Here is a 14,088-nt window from a genome sequence, read left to right on the forward strand (position 1 = left end):
ACAAATTTGAGTATGAGATATACATTTTTTTTTTACTTGCAAGAGTGTCCAGTTATTAGGGAATTGGAACGTGTACAAAGATGTAGGCAGATATTTGAAGGTCACATGATAGCTCAGTTGTTACCAAACAATTGATGGGTCTGATTGGTTGCATTTGGGTCATTTTTGATAAAAGAGAGACAATTCTTTCTCTCAATTAAAAAGAACAAAAGGGACTTCCCTGACTGTCCTGTGGTTAAGACTCCAGGCTTCCACTGCAGGGAGCACAGGTTCAATCTCTGATCAAGGAACTAAGATTTTGCCCTGTGACAAAAATAAATAAATAAATAAAAATAAAAAATCAACAGCAAACAATAGAAAAAGAAAGTCCAGGTTTGCTTCTCAGGGCCTACAGTCTGTTTCTCTTGGCTTATCTGCTTAGCTTATCTTATAGGAATCCTTTTTTTTTTTTTTTTGGACTATGGAATGAAAGTTTCAGGAAAAAACATTTAAACTGCACAATAGTGAATAGGATAGAGGAAAGCAGAATTGCAGAGAGACCAATTGCAGGAATTCAGGCAGGCAATCTTAAGGCAGAACTAAGGGAAAGGCAAGTGGAATGGAAAGATCAATTTGAAAACTGTCTCTGGGATAGAATGCATTAGCTGGTTAAAAACTACAATCCTTAGGCAAATCGATCTGGATTTTTTTTTTTTTTTTTGTTCACACTGTGTGGCATGTGGGATCTTAGTTTCCAGACAAGGGATCATGCCCCCTGCATTGGGATAATGAGAGTCTTAACTAACCACTGGACTGCCAGGGAAGTCCCTAGATCTTGAACATCAATTAGGAATTATTACTAACAATAGAATCAGTGAGCGTTAATTGAAATGACAAGTTACAATTAAAGAAACAAAAAAGATTGTATGTGTATGAAAATTATTATAATAAAAGGGAAGACGTATTATGATTTAATCCCAGTTGAATGTGTCATTAAGGGTTTATGCTGTGTCTATTTGGCTCACCACCATATGTGCAGTACCTAGAAGTGTGATTGACACGAAGCAGATACTCCGTGGCTTCAGAGCGTATTTTTTAGAAATCAGTATTTGACATTCCCTTATTTTCCAAGCGAGGTCAGGACACCCTCTGGTTTCACACTTCTGTCCCTTTAAGAAGCCCGGGTGAAGGGAGAGAGCGCTGCCGGGAAGGAGGGCGGAGCAGGAGGTCGGGGCAGGGGCGGGGACAGGGGTGTGGGTAGCAGGCTCCTCCGGAAACTCTGGATCCCGAGTACCCTTGTAAAGAAAGCGCCAAAAGAGGCGCAAAGGCAAAGTGACTGACTTGCCCTATGCTTTGCTCCCCAGGGTGGTGTTAGCACAGACAGGTAAGGAGAAAAGGAAGACTGTGTCTGCCCCTTTAAGATTGACTCCCGTCCTCCTCGGAGGAAAACAACGTGCTAACACTTTTGGAGCTTGTACTTTTGAACCTGTCTTCTTACTAATTAATCCAAATACCCAGTGTCCACCGCTTAATCACATATTCATAACAGATGCTTCATTGGTGCTTGGCCTGGGAGGGGGCGGCATCGGTTTGGACGACACTATGTCCAAAATCGTCTCCTATTTGCTCCTCGTTCTTTTTAAACCTTAGACTCAAGGGCTGACCCAATCCTTCCTACGCAATTAGTCCAGTGAGGTCAGGCTGTTAAGAGAGCCTGTGATTACAAGGGCATAAATGTGGGCTGACACCCACTTAAAATCTATCCTGAGTTCAGTGGCCTGACAGGCATTTTGACCCTCCTGTCTTGATATTTCAATTAATTTCCCGCGTTTAAAAGTGGGAATTTGTTTTTTTCGGTTGGGGACTTGCAGCAGATAGGATCTTAGTTCCAGGAGCAGGGATTGTGCCCCCTTCATTGGGAGTCTTAGCCACTAGACTGCCAGGGAAGTCCGTGGATTATCTTGAAAAATGGAAAGATCTGGCCCTATGTCCCAGGACAGGCAGCAGCTTGCTGGCTCCGTTGGACTGTTTTGAAACACTTTCTAGTTTGCCACAGCCTCTCTGTTATCAGCAACCAGCCTGCATCACTCATTTATCACCAGTCTGGCCCCAGGTAGGCATTTGAGTTTGGGGCCCCTACCCTTGGATAGCAAGGAGATCAAACCAGTCAATCCTGAAGGAAATCTGGAAGGACTCATGCTGAAGCTGAAGTTTCAGTACTTTGGCCACCTGATGGGAAGAACTGACTCATTGGAAAAAACCCTGATGCTGGGAAAGATTGAGGGCAGGAGAAGTGGGTGATAGAGGATGAGACGGTTGGATGGCATCACTGACTCAATGGTCATGAGTTTGAGCAAACTCTGGAGGACAGGGAAGCGTGGAAGTGCTGCAGTTCATGGTGTTGAAAGAGTCGGACATGACTTAGTAACTGAACAACTCTAAATATTTGGGTGAATTTAAGACTATTTAAAATATTTATGCAGAACAGACCAAAGGTCCCAAACAACTTGGTGTATAATTTGTGTTTAAACTTCTCTTCCTCATTCCTACTTATTCTTTTTTTTTTTTCCATTTATTTGTATTAGTTGGAGGCTAATTACTTTACAGTATTGTAGTGGTTTTTACCATACATTGACATGAATCAGCCATGGATTTACATGTGTTCCCCATCCCAATCTCCCTCCCCACCCCATCCCTCTGGGTCTTCCCAGTGCACCAGCCCTGAGCATTTGTCTCATGCATCCAACCTGGACTGGCGATCTGTTTCACACTTGATAATATACATGTTTCGATGCTATTCTCTCAGAACATTCCCCCTTGCCTTTTCCCAGAGTCCAAAATTCTGTTCTATACATCTGTGTCTCTTTTTCTGTTTTGCATATAGGGTTATCGTTACCATCTTTCTAAATTCCATATATATGAGTTAGTATACTGTATTGGTGTTTATCTTTCTGGCTTACTTCACTCTGTATAATGGGCTCCAGTTTTATCCATCTCATTAGAACTGATTCGAATGTATTCTTTTTAATGGCTGAGTAATATTCCATGGTGTATATGTACCACAGCTTCCTTATCCATTCATCTGCTGATGGGAATCTAGGTTGCTTCCATGTCCTGGCTATTATAAATAGTGCTGTGATGAACATTGGGGGTGCATGTGTCTCCTTCAGATCTGGTTTCCTGGGTGTGTATGCCCAGGAGTGGGATTGCTGGGTCATATGGCTGTTCTATTTCCAGTTTTTTAAGGAATCTCCACACTGTTCTCCATAGTGGCTGTACTAGTTTGCATTCCCACCAACAGTGTAAGAGGGTTCCCTTTTCTCCACACCGTCTCCAGCATTTATTGCTTGTAGACTTTTGGATAGCAGCCATCCTGACTGGTGTGTAATGGTACCTCATTGTGGTTTTGATTTGCATTTCTCTGATAGTAAGTGATGTTGAGCATCTTTTCATGTGTTTGTTAGCCATCTGTATGTCTTCTTTGGAGAAATGTCTGTTTATATCTTTGGCCCATTTTTTGATTGGGTCATTTATTTTTCTGGAATTGATCTGCAGGAGTTGCTTGTGTATTTTTGAGATTAATCCTTTGTCTGTTTCTTCATTTGCTATTATTTTCTCCCATTCTGAAGGCTGTCTTTTCACCTTGCTTATAGTTTCCTTTGTTGTGCAAAAGCTTTTAAGTTTAATTAGGTCCCATTTGTTTATTTTTGCTTTTATTTCCAATATTCTGGGAGGTGGGTCATAGAGGATCTTGCTGTGATTTATGTTGGAGAGTGTTTTGCCTATGTTCTCCTCTAGGAGTTTTATAGTTTCTGGTCTTACATTTAGATCTTTAATCCATTTTGAGTTTATTTTTGTGTATGGTGTTAGAAAGTGTTCTAGTTTCATTCTTTTACAAGTGGTTGACCAGTTTTCCCAGCACCACTTGTTAAAGAGATTGTCTTTTTTCCATTGTATATCCTTGCCTCCTTTGTCAAAGATAAGGTGTCCATAGGTACATGGATTTATCTCTGGGCTTTCTATTCTATTCCATTGATCTATATTTCTGTCTTTGTGCCAGTACCATACTGTCTTGATGACTGTGGCTTTGTAGTAGAGTCTGAAGTCAGGCAGGTTGATTCCTCCAGTTCCATTCTTCTTTCTCAAGATTGCTGTGGCTATTCGAGTTTTTTTGTATTTCCATACAAATTGTGAAATTATTTGTTCTAGTTCTGTGAAAAATACCTTTGGTAGCTTGATAGGGATTGCATTGAATCTATAGATTGTTTTGGGTAGTATACTCATTTTCTCAATATTGATTCTTCCAATCCATGAACACGGTATATTTCTCCATCTATTTGTGTCCTCTTTGATTTCTTTCATCAGTGTTTTATAGTTTTCTATATACAGCAAACATTATCCTCAATGGTGAAAAACTGAAAGCATTTCCCTTAAAGTCAGGAACAAGACAAGGGTGCCCACTCTCACCACTACTATTCAACGTAGTTTTGGAAGTGTTGGCCACAGCAATCAGAGCAGAAAAAGAAATAAAAGGAATCCAGATAGGAAAAGAAGTAAAACTCTCACTGTTTGCAGACGACATGATCCTCTATGTAGAAAACCCTAAAGAGTCTACCAGAAAATTACTAGAGCTAATCAATGAATATAGTAAAATTGCAGGATATAAAATTAACACACAGAACTCCCTTGCATTCCTGTACACTAACAGTGAGAAAACAGAAAGAGAAATTAAGGGAACAATACCATCCACCACTGCAACATAAAGAATAAAATACTTAGGAGTATATCTACCTAAAGAAATGAAATTCCTACTTATTCTTAATCAGAATGTCTTTCTATTAAGTCCAGGTTTGGTGAAGATGACTCATCAGAGGTATTACAGAAAGTGAATTGATAGTCTTTTATCACAATTAAATCCATAGTTTTTGTTTGTTTGTTTGTTTTGTTTTAGGAAAAAAAAACAATTACATTGATGTTTTATGCTAGGGCTATCTTTCTTTTTTGTGGTTGGGCTGTGTCTTTGTTGCAGCAGGCAGGCTTCTCTAGCTGTCGTGCACTGACTGTGGAGCATGAGGACTCAGTACTTTTGACAAGCGGTCTTAGTCCCAGACCAGGGATTGACTCTGTTGCATTGAAAGGTGGATTCCTAACCACTGGACCACCAGGAAAGTCCCCATATGCTAGGGTTATCTTTATTGACCAGTCAGTATAATTTATATATCTCTAACCACAGTTACAGTTTGATAATCTGCACAACTCTTGGCTAGACTCCATAAAGGCAAGAACTGTGTTTGCTCTGATAACTTGCTCTATTCCATCGCTAGAATCTAAGTTTCCTGAAGATGTGAACTTTTGTTTATTTTATTCACGGTTATCAAGCACAGTGTCTGCTTAAAGGAAAATGATTTATTAAATGAAAGAATGTTAAGGGTATACCTTATTTTATGTAACAGGAATGTTCCCGAGGATTCTATCAAAATCAAATGCTTGTCTATTTGGTTTTCTAAATTATTAAAAGGATTCTGTTGTTCACAAAGAATGAAAAAGTATGTTTTAGAAGATTGGGTTTTCCTAAATTAATGCACAAAAACTTTCATCTAAAGTGAACTTTCACTTGTGCATCATCTGCTACAGAGGTAACACTAATATTTTCTTACTATGTGAAAGGGTTTGGAAGTGTCAAGAGTTTTCATTATTATTATGTTTTTAGAGGTCCAGTGACTCCAGCTGAGATCAGTTTGGCAACCAGACTCTTTCCCCAGGAGAAACAGCGCTTATCAAGAGCACACCAGCATACCTGTGCTTTGGGACCAGACTGATGGCTTTGAGCTCAGGCTGGAGAGTGTTTGCATCATTTCCCATGAACCGCTATGTTGTCCTCTGGAAGGCTGTGAGAAGCAGTGGCTTCCCCTTGTTTCCCTGGGGTCACTGCCCCTGGAGAGGAACTGGAAGCCTTTTGGACCCTGAGATGAAAGCTTTCCTGGAGGAGAACACTGAAGTCACCAGCAGTGGCAGCCTCACCCCTGAAATCCAGTTGCGGCTTTTGACCCCCAGATGCAAGTTCTGGTGGGAGAGAGCTGACCTGTGGCCCCTCAGGGATCCTTATTGGGCAATCTACTGGCCAGGGGGCCAAGCCCTGTCTAGGTACGTATGGCCTTAAGTGAAGCGGGAACCTTTAGGGCTCCTCACCACTTCTCTCTTTTCTGTCCCTTTCAACTCCACTTTCTCCCTGCTCCTCAAAAAACCCCAAATTCTTTTATTAGAGTTTAGGAACACTTTTGGGTTGCTTTGTTGCATGGTTTCCCCTTCTATTCCAAGCTTACCAAGGTGTTTCCCCATATATAGTTCTCTTCCCAAGAGAAATCCTAGGTCAGCTGTCAAAACCCTAGGTAACTGGTAATGATCCAGGAATCTCACACTGTTCTCAGGTTCATGGTTTGTGATGCCCATGCAGATCCTTGGTGGAACATAAAGCCCCTCACTCCTTCTCCGGGTTTAATTCTGTAAATGTTGCTCCCTCCACCACTGCCTTTTCCCAAGCTCCCAAAGAAGGAGGGATATGAGTGATTGGGACATCACTCAGGTGGACTTGAATCTGCATTTTTAAGGTCCCCCCTTCCAACTCCCCATACTGCAAAGGTCTTTAGGACATTTTCTCACATATACACACAATACTTTTTATTAAAACAGTCGCTGAAACAAATGCAAGAACTTTCAGCATTTTCATCTAGTCTTTGCTCTTAGGTTGGTAAATGATTTAATTTTTTAATGCCTTGATGTTAAAAAAACTGTGAAAGGAAATGTATAAGAACTTCTCTGTCACAGGAATGGTATGGTCTAGCAGAACTAAGATTGTATTTAGTTTTTAATTTTTATTTCTTTGGCCATGCTATGTGGCGTGTGGGGTCTTAGTTCCCTGACCAGGGATCGAACCTGCATCCCCTGTATTGGAAGCATGGAGTTTTAATCACTGGACTGCCAGGGAAGTCCAGTTTGTATATAGTTTTAAATGCAAAATAAGTAAATGCAAACATAGAGCTTTTTGGAAAATCCTGAGTTCTGGAAAACTTTCCAGGTGGTATAAATCCCAATTTTCTGGCTGTTGTGTTGCCAAATTTTCCTATATTTTTTTGTATCATTTAACAAAATAAGGGATATCTTTGCAAGTGATACCTATGCAAATTGTTGTGTATTAACTCCAAATATAAGGGCAATCAGCTTCCTTAAGAGACTGAATCAGAGATCACAAATTGGTGATCCACAGGTGTGTTTTCTGTTAAAAAAAAATGGATATGTTTCTGTAAACTTGTAAACTTGTTTTACTTACAAACTTTAAAACAGTCAGGTGCTATCATTTAAAACTTGAAGCAAGTAAAAATTTACTTCAATTGAAAAATAAGAATCTTTGGGGAGTTACTCAGCACTTTCACTGCCTGGTCCAACTTCAATCCCTATTCAGGGAACTAAGATCCTGCAAGCCAAAACACCAAAAAACAAAAAAAGAATCTCTGCTAACATCAGATTTAAATCTCTGCTAACACCTAATTTCTGTTGTGGCAGAAATTACCTCAAGATGGGTAACAGCTGTCCCTTTAGATGGGGCACTACACCCCTTCCTTGCCATTGTTCCTTAGTCTTTTTTTGGATCGCAGGATCTCAGGGATCCTTGGCAGTGAAAATGTGGAGTCCTAGCCACTGGACCACCAGGGAATTTCCTTTGCTCTTCTGCTAAGTTTCACTATTTCCTTGTCCAATCAACCCAAAGGAAAAATACTGGACACCTCTTACTGACCTCCCATCTGTCTTAGACTATATTTTCCCTTTTCTAATTTAGGTATCTTTTGGATAATCCTGATGTTGTCAGAGGAAAATCTGTATTAGACATTGGGAGTGGATGTGGCGCTACAGCCATCGCTGCTAAGATGAGTGGAGCCTTAAGGATCTTGGCCAATGACATAGACCCTAGTAAGACTGTCATATTTTTAAATATTTTGAGCTCATCTTTTTTCTTCCTCCAGGATAAATATCTACAGTTGCTCCAACACCATAAGCCATTTCCATGTTGTATTTCATAATCTAATATGGTGAACTCAGTGTGACATTGTCTGTGGGAACCCTGTAAGGCCTGACTTGATGGTGCATTTTTGACAGGAGGACTTCTATTTGTGTCTGGCAGATATCCCAAAGTGATACCAACCTGGGAACAGTTACTGTTGGTCATCTCTGGGCTAGGGATTTCCTGAAATATGTAGGTAGTGTTTATTTGACCAAAACCCAAGTGAAGATAGGCCTGGGCGTTTGAGGGATATTTTATTCCATTCAAACCCAAGTTGAGACAGGTAGTGTTAATTTTACCCGATTTTCTCTAGTCTTCCCTTTCACTGAGGATCTAGCCCTTGAGGAGCCTTATTATATATAAGAATCTCAGTTCTAAGTTGTCATCCTGCTCAAACATAAGCCTTGTTTTCCTGTCTCTTGTACATCTGTGACAAACCAAAAGTCTTCATTGTTGTTGTTATTTAGTTGTTAAGTCATATCCAACTCTTTGTGACCCCATGGACTGCAGCCCGCCAGGTTCCCCTGTCCTTCACTGTCTCCCAGAGTTTGCTCATATTTATGGCCGTTGAGTCGGTGATGCCGTCCAACCATCTCATCCTCTGCTGCCCCTTTTGCTTTTGCCTTCAGTTTGTCCCAGCACCAGGGTCTTTTCCAATGAGTTGGCTCTTCCTATCAGGTGGCCAAAATATTGGTGCTTCAGCATCAGTCCTTCCAATGAATATTCAGGACTGATTTCCTTTAGGATTGACTGGTTAGATCTCCTTGCAGTCCAAGGGACTCTCAGGAGTCTTCTCCAACACCACAGTTCAAAAGCATCGATTCTTCAGTGCTCAGCCTTCTTTAAAGTCCAACTCTCACATCCATGCATGACTACTGGAAAAACCACAGCTTTGACTATATGGACCTTTGTTGGCTTTGTGATGTCTCTGCTTTTTAATACACTGTCTAGGTTTGTTATACCTTTCCTTCCAAGGAGTAAGCATTTTAAAAAATTTAATGGCTGCACTCTCCATCAGCAGTGACCTTGGAGTCCAGGAAAATAAAACCTGTCACTGCTTCCACTTTTCACCCTCTGTTTGACATGAAGTGATAGGACCAGATGCTATGATCTCAGTTTTTTCAATGTTGAGTTCTAAGCCAGTTTTTTTTTTTTTTTTTTTAAACTCTCTTCTTTCATCCTTATCAGGATGCTCTTCAGTTCTTCTTTACTTTCTGCCATTAGAGTGGTATTATCTGCATATCTGAGGTTATTGATATTTCCCCCAGTAATCTTGATTCCAGTTTGTGCTTCATCCAGCCCAGCATTTCACAAGATGTACCCTGCATAGAAGTTAAATAAGCCAGGTGATAATATATAGCTTTGGTGTACTCCTTTCCAAATTTGGAACCAGTCCATTGTTCCATGTCCAGTTTTAACTACTGCTTCTTGACCCACATACAGGTTTCTCAGGCAACAGGGAAGATGGTTTGGTATTCCCATTTCTTTAAGAATTTTCCACAGTTTGTTATGATCCACAGAGTCAAAGGCTTTAGCATAGCCAATAAAGCAGAAGTAAATGTTTTTCTGGAATTCCCTTCCTTTCTCTATGACCAAACAAATGTTGGAAATTTGATCTCTGGTTCCTCTGCCTTTTCTAAACCCAGCTTGTACATCTAGAAGTTCTCCATTCACTGACTGCTGAAGCCTAGCTTGAAAGATTTTGAACATAATCTTATTAGCATGTGAAATGAGTGCAATTGTGTAGTAGTTTGAACGTTCTTTGGCATTGCCCTTCTTTGGGATAGGAATGAAAACAGACCTTTTCCAGTCCTGTGACCACTGCTGAGTTTTCTAAATTTGCTGGCAAATTGAGTGCAGCACTTTAACAGCATCATCTTTTAGGATTTGAAATAGCTCAGCTGGAATTCTGTCACCTCCACTATCTTTGTTCATAGTGATGTTTTGTAAGGCCCACTTGACTTCACACTCTAAGATGTTTGACTCTAGGTGAGTGACCACACCATTGTCATTATCCGAGTCATTAGGACCTTTTTTTGTATAGTTCTTTGGTGTATTCTTGCCACCTCTTCTTTTTTTTTTTGTTTCATTCATTTTTATTAGTTGGAAGCTAATTATTTTACAATATTGTAGTGGTTTTTACCATACATTGACATGAATCAGCCATGGATTTACATGTGTTCCCCATCCCAATCCCCCCTCCCACCTCCCTCCCCACCCCATCCCTCTGGGTCTTCCCAGTGCACCAGCCCTGAGCATTTGTCTCATGCATCCAACCTGGACTGGCAATCTGTTTCACACTTGATAATATACATGTTTCGATGCTGTTCTCTCAGATTATCCCACCCTTGCCTTCTCCCATAGAGTCCAAAAGTCTGTTCTATACATCTGTGTCTCTTTTTCTGTTTTGCATATAGGGTTATTGCTACCATCTTTCTTAATTCCATATATATGCATTATACTGTATTGGTGTTTATCTTTCTGGCTTACTTCACTCTGTATAATGGGCTCCAGTTTTATCCATCTCATTAGAACTGATTCGAATGTATTCTTTTTAATGGCTGAGTAATATTCCATGGTGTATATGTACCACAGCTTCCTTATCCATTCATCTGCTGATGGGAATCTAGGTTGCTTCCATGTCCTGGCTATTATAAATAGTGCTACAATGAATACTGGGGTACATGTATCTCTTTTAGTTCTGGTTTCCTGGGTGTGTATGCCCAGGAGTGGGATTGCTGGGTCATATGGTTGTTCTATTTCCAGTTTTTTAAGGAATCTCCACACTGTTCTCCATAGTGGCTGTACTAGTTTGCATTCCCACCAACAGTGTAAGAGGGTTCCCTTTTCTCCACACCGTCTCCAGCATTTATTGCTTGTAGACATTTGGATAGCAGCCATCCTGACTGGTGTGTAATGGTACCTCATTGTGGTTTTGATTTGCATTTCTCTGATAATGAGTGATGTTGAGCATCTTTTCATGTGTTTGTTAGCCATCTGTATGTCTTCTTTGGAGAAATGTCTGTTTATATCTTTGGCCCATTTTTTGATTGGGTCATTTATTTTTCTGGAATTGATATGCAGGAGTTGCTTGTATATTTTTGAGATTAATCCTTTGTCTGTTTCTTCATTTGCTATTATTTTCTCCCATTCTGAAGGCTGTCTTTTCACCTTGCTTATAGTTTCCTTTGTTGTGCAAAAACTTTTAAGTTTAATTAGGTCCCATTTATTTTTGCTTTTATTTCCAATATTCTGGGAGGTGGGTCATAGAGGATCTTGCTGTGATTTATGTTGGAGAGTGTTTTGCCTATGTTCTCCTCTAGGAGTTTTAGTTTCTTGCCACCTCTTCTTAATCTCTTATGCTTTTGTTAGGTCCTTACTATTGCTGTCCTTTATCATGCCCATCCTTGCATGAAATGTTTCCTTAATGTCTCCAATTTTTCTTGAGATCTCTAGTCTTTCTATTCTGTTGTTTTCCTCTATTTCTTTGCATTGTTCATTTAAGAAGACCCTTCCTATCTCTCTTGGCTATTCTCTGGAACTCTGCATTCAGTTGGGTTTATCAGTCCCTTTCTCCCTTGCCTTTTGCTTCTCTTCTTTCCTCAACCTTTTGTAAGACCTTCTCAGACAACCACTCTGCCTTCTTGCATTTCTTTTGCTTTTGGTCACTACCTCCTGTACAGTGTTTCAAACTTCTGTCTGTAGTTCTTCAGGCACTCTGTCTACCAGATCTAATCTCTTGAATCTATTCATCACCTCCACTATATAATTATAAGGGATTTGACTTAGGTCATACCTGAATGACCCAGTGGTTTTACCTACTTTCTTCAATTTAAGCCTGAATTTTGCAATAAGGAGCTCATGATCTGAGCCACAGTCAGATCCAGGTCTTGATTTTACTGACTGTTTAGAGCTTCTCAGTCTTCAGCTGCAAAGAATATAATCAATCTGATTTTGGTATTGGTGGTGATGGTGATGATCTGGTGATATCCATGTGTAGAGTTGTCTCTTGTGTTGTTGGAAAAGGATGTCTGTTACGACCAGTGTGTTCTCTTGACAAAACTGTCTTAGCCTTTGCTCTGCTTCATTTTGTACTCCAAGGCCATATTTGCCTGTTACTCCAGGTATCTCTTGACTTCTCGTTTTACATTCCACCCCCCTCGGTTGACAAGGACATCCTTTTTTGGTGTTAGTTCTAAATGGTCTTGTTGAGATGAGCAAATATCCCTTAAAACTTTTCCTTTCCCAGGTGTGTAGTATTGTTTGCTTTGTTTTCAGAATACTCATATATTTGAGCATTGTAGGAAATAGCTTATTTTGGCATATAGTTTAGGCTTCTTTACCTAAAAACACAGCTTTCAACACAAAGGGGAAAAATCTATTGGAGATTCTCTAAATTATTTAAATTAATCAGTAGGAAATTAAAATAACCTAGCATATACCAATTCACTATGTCCTTTTTTCAAAGTTGCAGGAATGGCTATTAAACTAAATTGTGAGTTGAACCAACTGAATCCTTTCCCCATTTTAATCAAAAATATTTTGGATTTGGAACAAGATAAGTGGGACCTTGTTGTGCTTGGAGATATGTTTTATGATGAAGACCTTGCAGACAGTCTGCTTCAATGGCTGAAGAACTGCTTTGAGGCCCACAGAACTCAAGTACTGATTGGTGACCCTGGGCGACCCCAATTCAGTGGACATAGCATTCAGCGTCAACTGCACAAAGTAGCAGAATATTCACTTCCAGAGCCTACAAGGCAGGATAACAACGGACTGACAACCAGCACGGTGTGGCAGTTTCAGCCTTGAGCTGTTGATGTTCCTCCAATAGGGGATATAGCTATGTTTGGGTTTAACCTGAAAAGACTCTCTGGTTCAAAGAAGACAATTTGTGTTAAATGGTAAATCTTGCTTTGAAAATATGAATGTTGAAATTTTGTCAGCCTTTGTCATATAACTTGTTCTACAGTAAGCCAAATGCAGAAATCTATATCTGTAATTTTTTTTCTAGTTTTACTGCTGTGCTTAATTGTTCTGTCATGTTGAACTCTTTGCAATCCATGGACTGTAGCCCATCAGGCTCTTCTGTCCATAGGGATTCTCCAGGCAAGAATACTGGAGTGGGTTATCATGCCCTCATCCTGTTATAGGAATATAATTATACAAGGCAGTATCCAATAGTAACCACATGTAATTTAAGTAGCAGAGAGGAATTAGATTTTTAAAAATTTTTTGGAATTAGATGTTTTAGCAGAGTCTGTTTCTATAGTTTAGAACAACTACAATGTATCTTTGAATTAAAATAAAAAATACAGAATACTATATTTAAATAAAATTACCTGTAAATATCAGAGATGCAGTTAGTATGGTACCAAATACATGGGCTTTAGAGTGTGACCACTCTGTCACTTTCTAGTTGGCATTTAGGGTGAGTTACGCTCTCTTGAGATTTCATTTCTTAACTTATAAAATGTTAATAGTAATAAATTTGTACTGTACTTCAAAAGGTTATTGTATTAAATGAAAGTATAAAGTGCCTAGTATAGGTTAGTACACAATAGGGCATCAATTAAGAAACATAGATAAAAAAAAAGAGTTTAGAAGATTTGTAACATTGTACAAGAGACAGTGATCAAAACCATCCCCAAGAAAAAGAAATGAAAAAAGGCAAAATGGTTGTCTGAGGAGGGCTTACAAATAGCTGAGAAAAGAAGAGAATCAATAGGCAAAGGAGAAAAGGAACTATATACCCATTTGAAAGCAGAGTTCTAAAGAATAGCAAGGAGAGATGAGAAAGCCTTCCTAAGTGAATAGTATAAAGTAATAGAGGAAAACAATAGAATGGGAAAGACTAGAGATCTCTTCAAGAAAATTAGAGATACCAAGGGAACATTTCATGCAAAGATGGGCACAATAAAAGACAGAAATTGTATGGACCTAACAGAAGCAGGTGTTGGAGAAGACTCTTGAGAGTCCCTTGGACTGCAAGGAGATCCAACCAGTCTATCCTAAAGGAGATCAGTCCTGGGTGTTTATTGGAAAGACTAATG

The 14,088-nt window shown here is 39.6% G+C and overlaps 1 protein-coding gene across 1 annotated transcript; it reads left to right on the forward strand.

Moving 5' to 3' along the window:
• Window positions 1-1,225: 1,225 nt before the first annotated feature.
• Window positions 1,226-13,389, forward strand: ETFBKMT (electron transfer flavoprotein subunit beta lysine methyltransferase). The gene is made up of 4 exons (XM_043881436.1): window positions 1,226-1,363; window positions 5,690-6,123; window positions 7,814-7,944; window positions 12,504-13,389. The coding sequence occupies exons 2-4, from the start codon at window positions 5,798-5,800 to the stop codon at window positions 12,845-12,847; spliced, it is 801 nt and encodes a 266-aa protein (XP_043737371.1). The 5' UTR covers window positions 1,226-1,363; window positions 5,690-5,797; the 3' UTR covers window positions 12,848-13,389.
• The last annotated feature ends 699 nt before the right edge of the window (window positions 13,390-14,088 follow it).

The sequence above is a fragment of the Cervus elaphus genome, chromosome 22 (assembly GCF_910594005.1).
Source record: "Cervus elaphus chromosome 22, mCerEla1.1, whole genome shotgun sequence".
NCBI classification, from domain to species: Eukaryota; Metazoa; Chordata; class Mammalia; order Artiodactyla; family Cervidae; genus Cervus; species Cervus elaphus.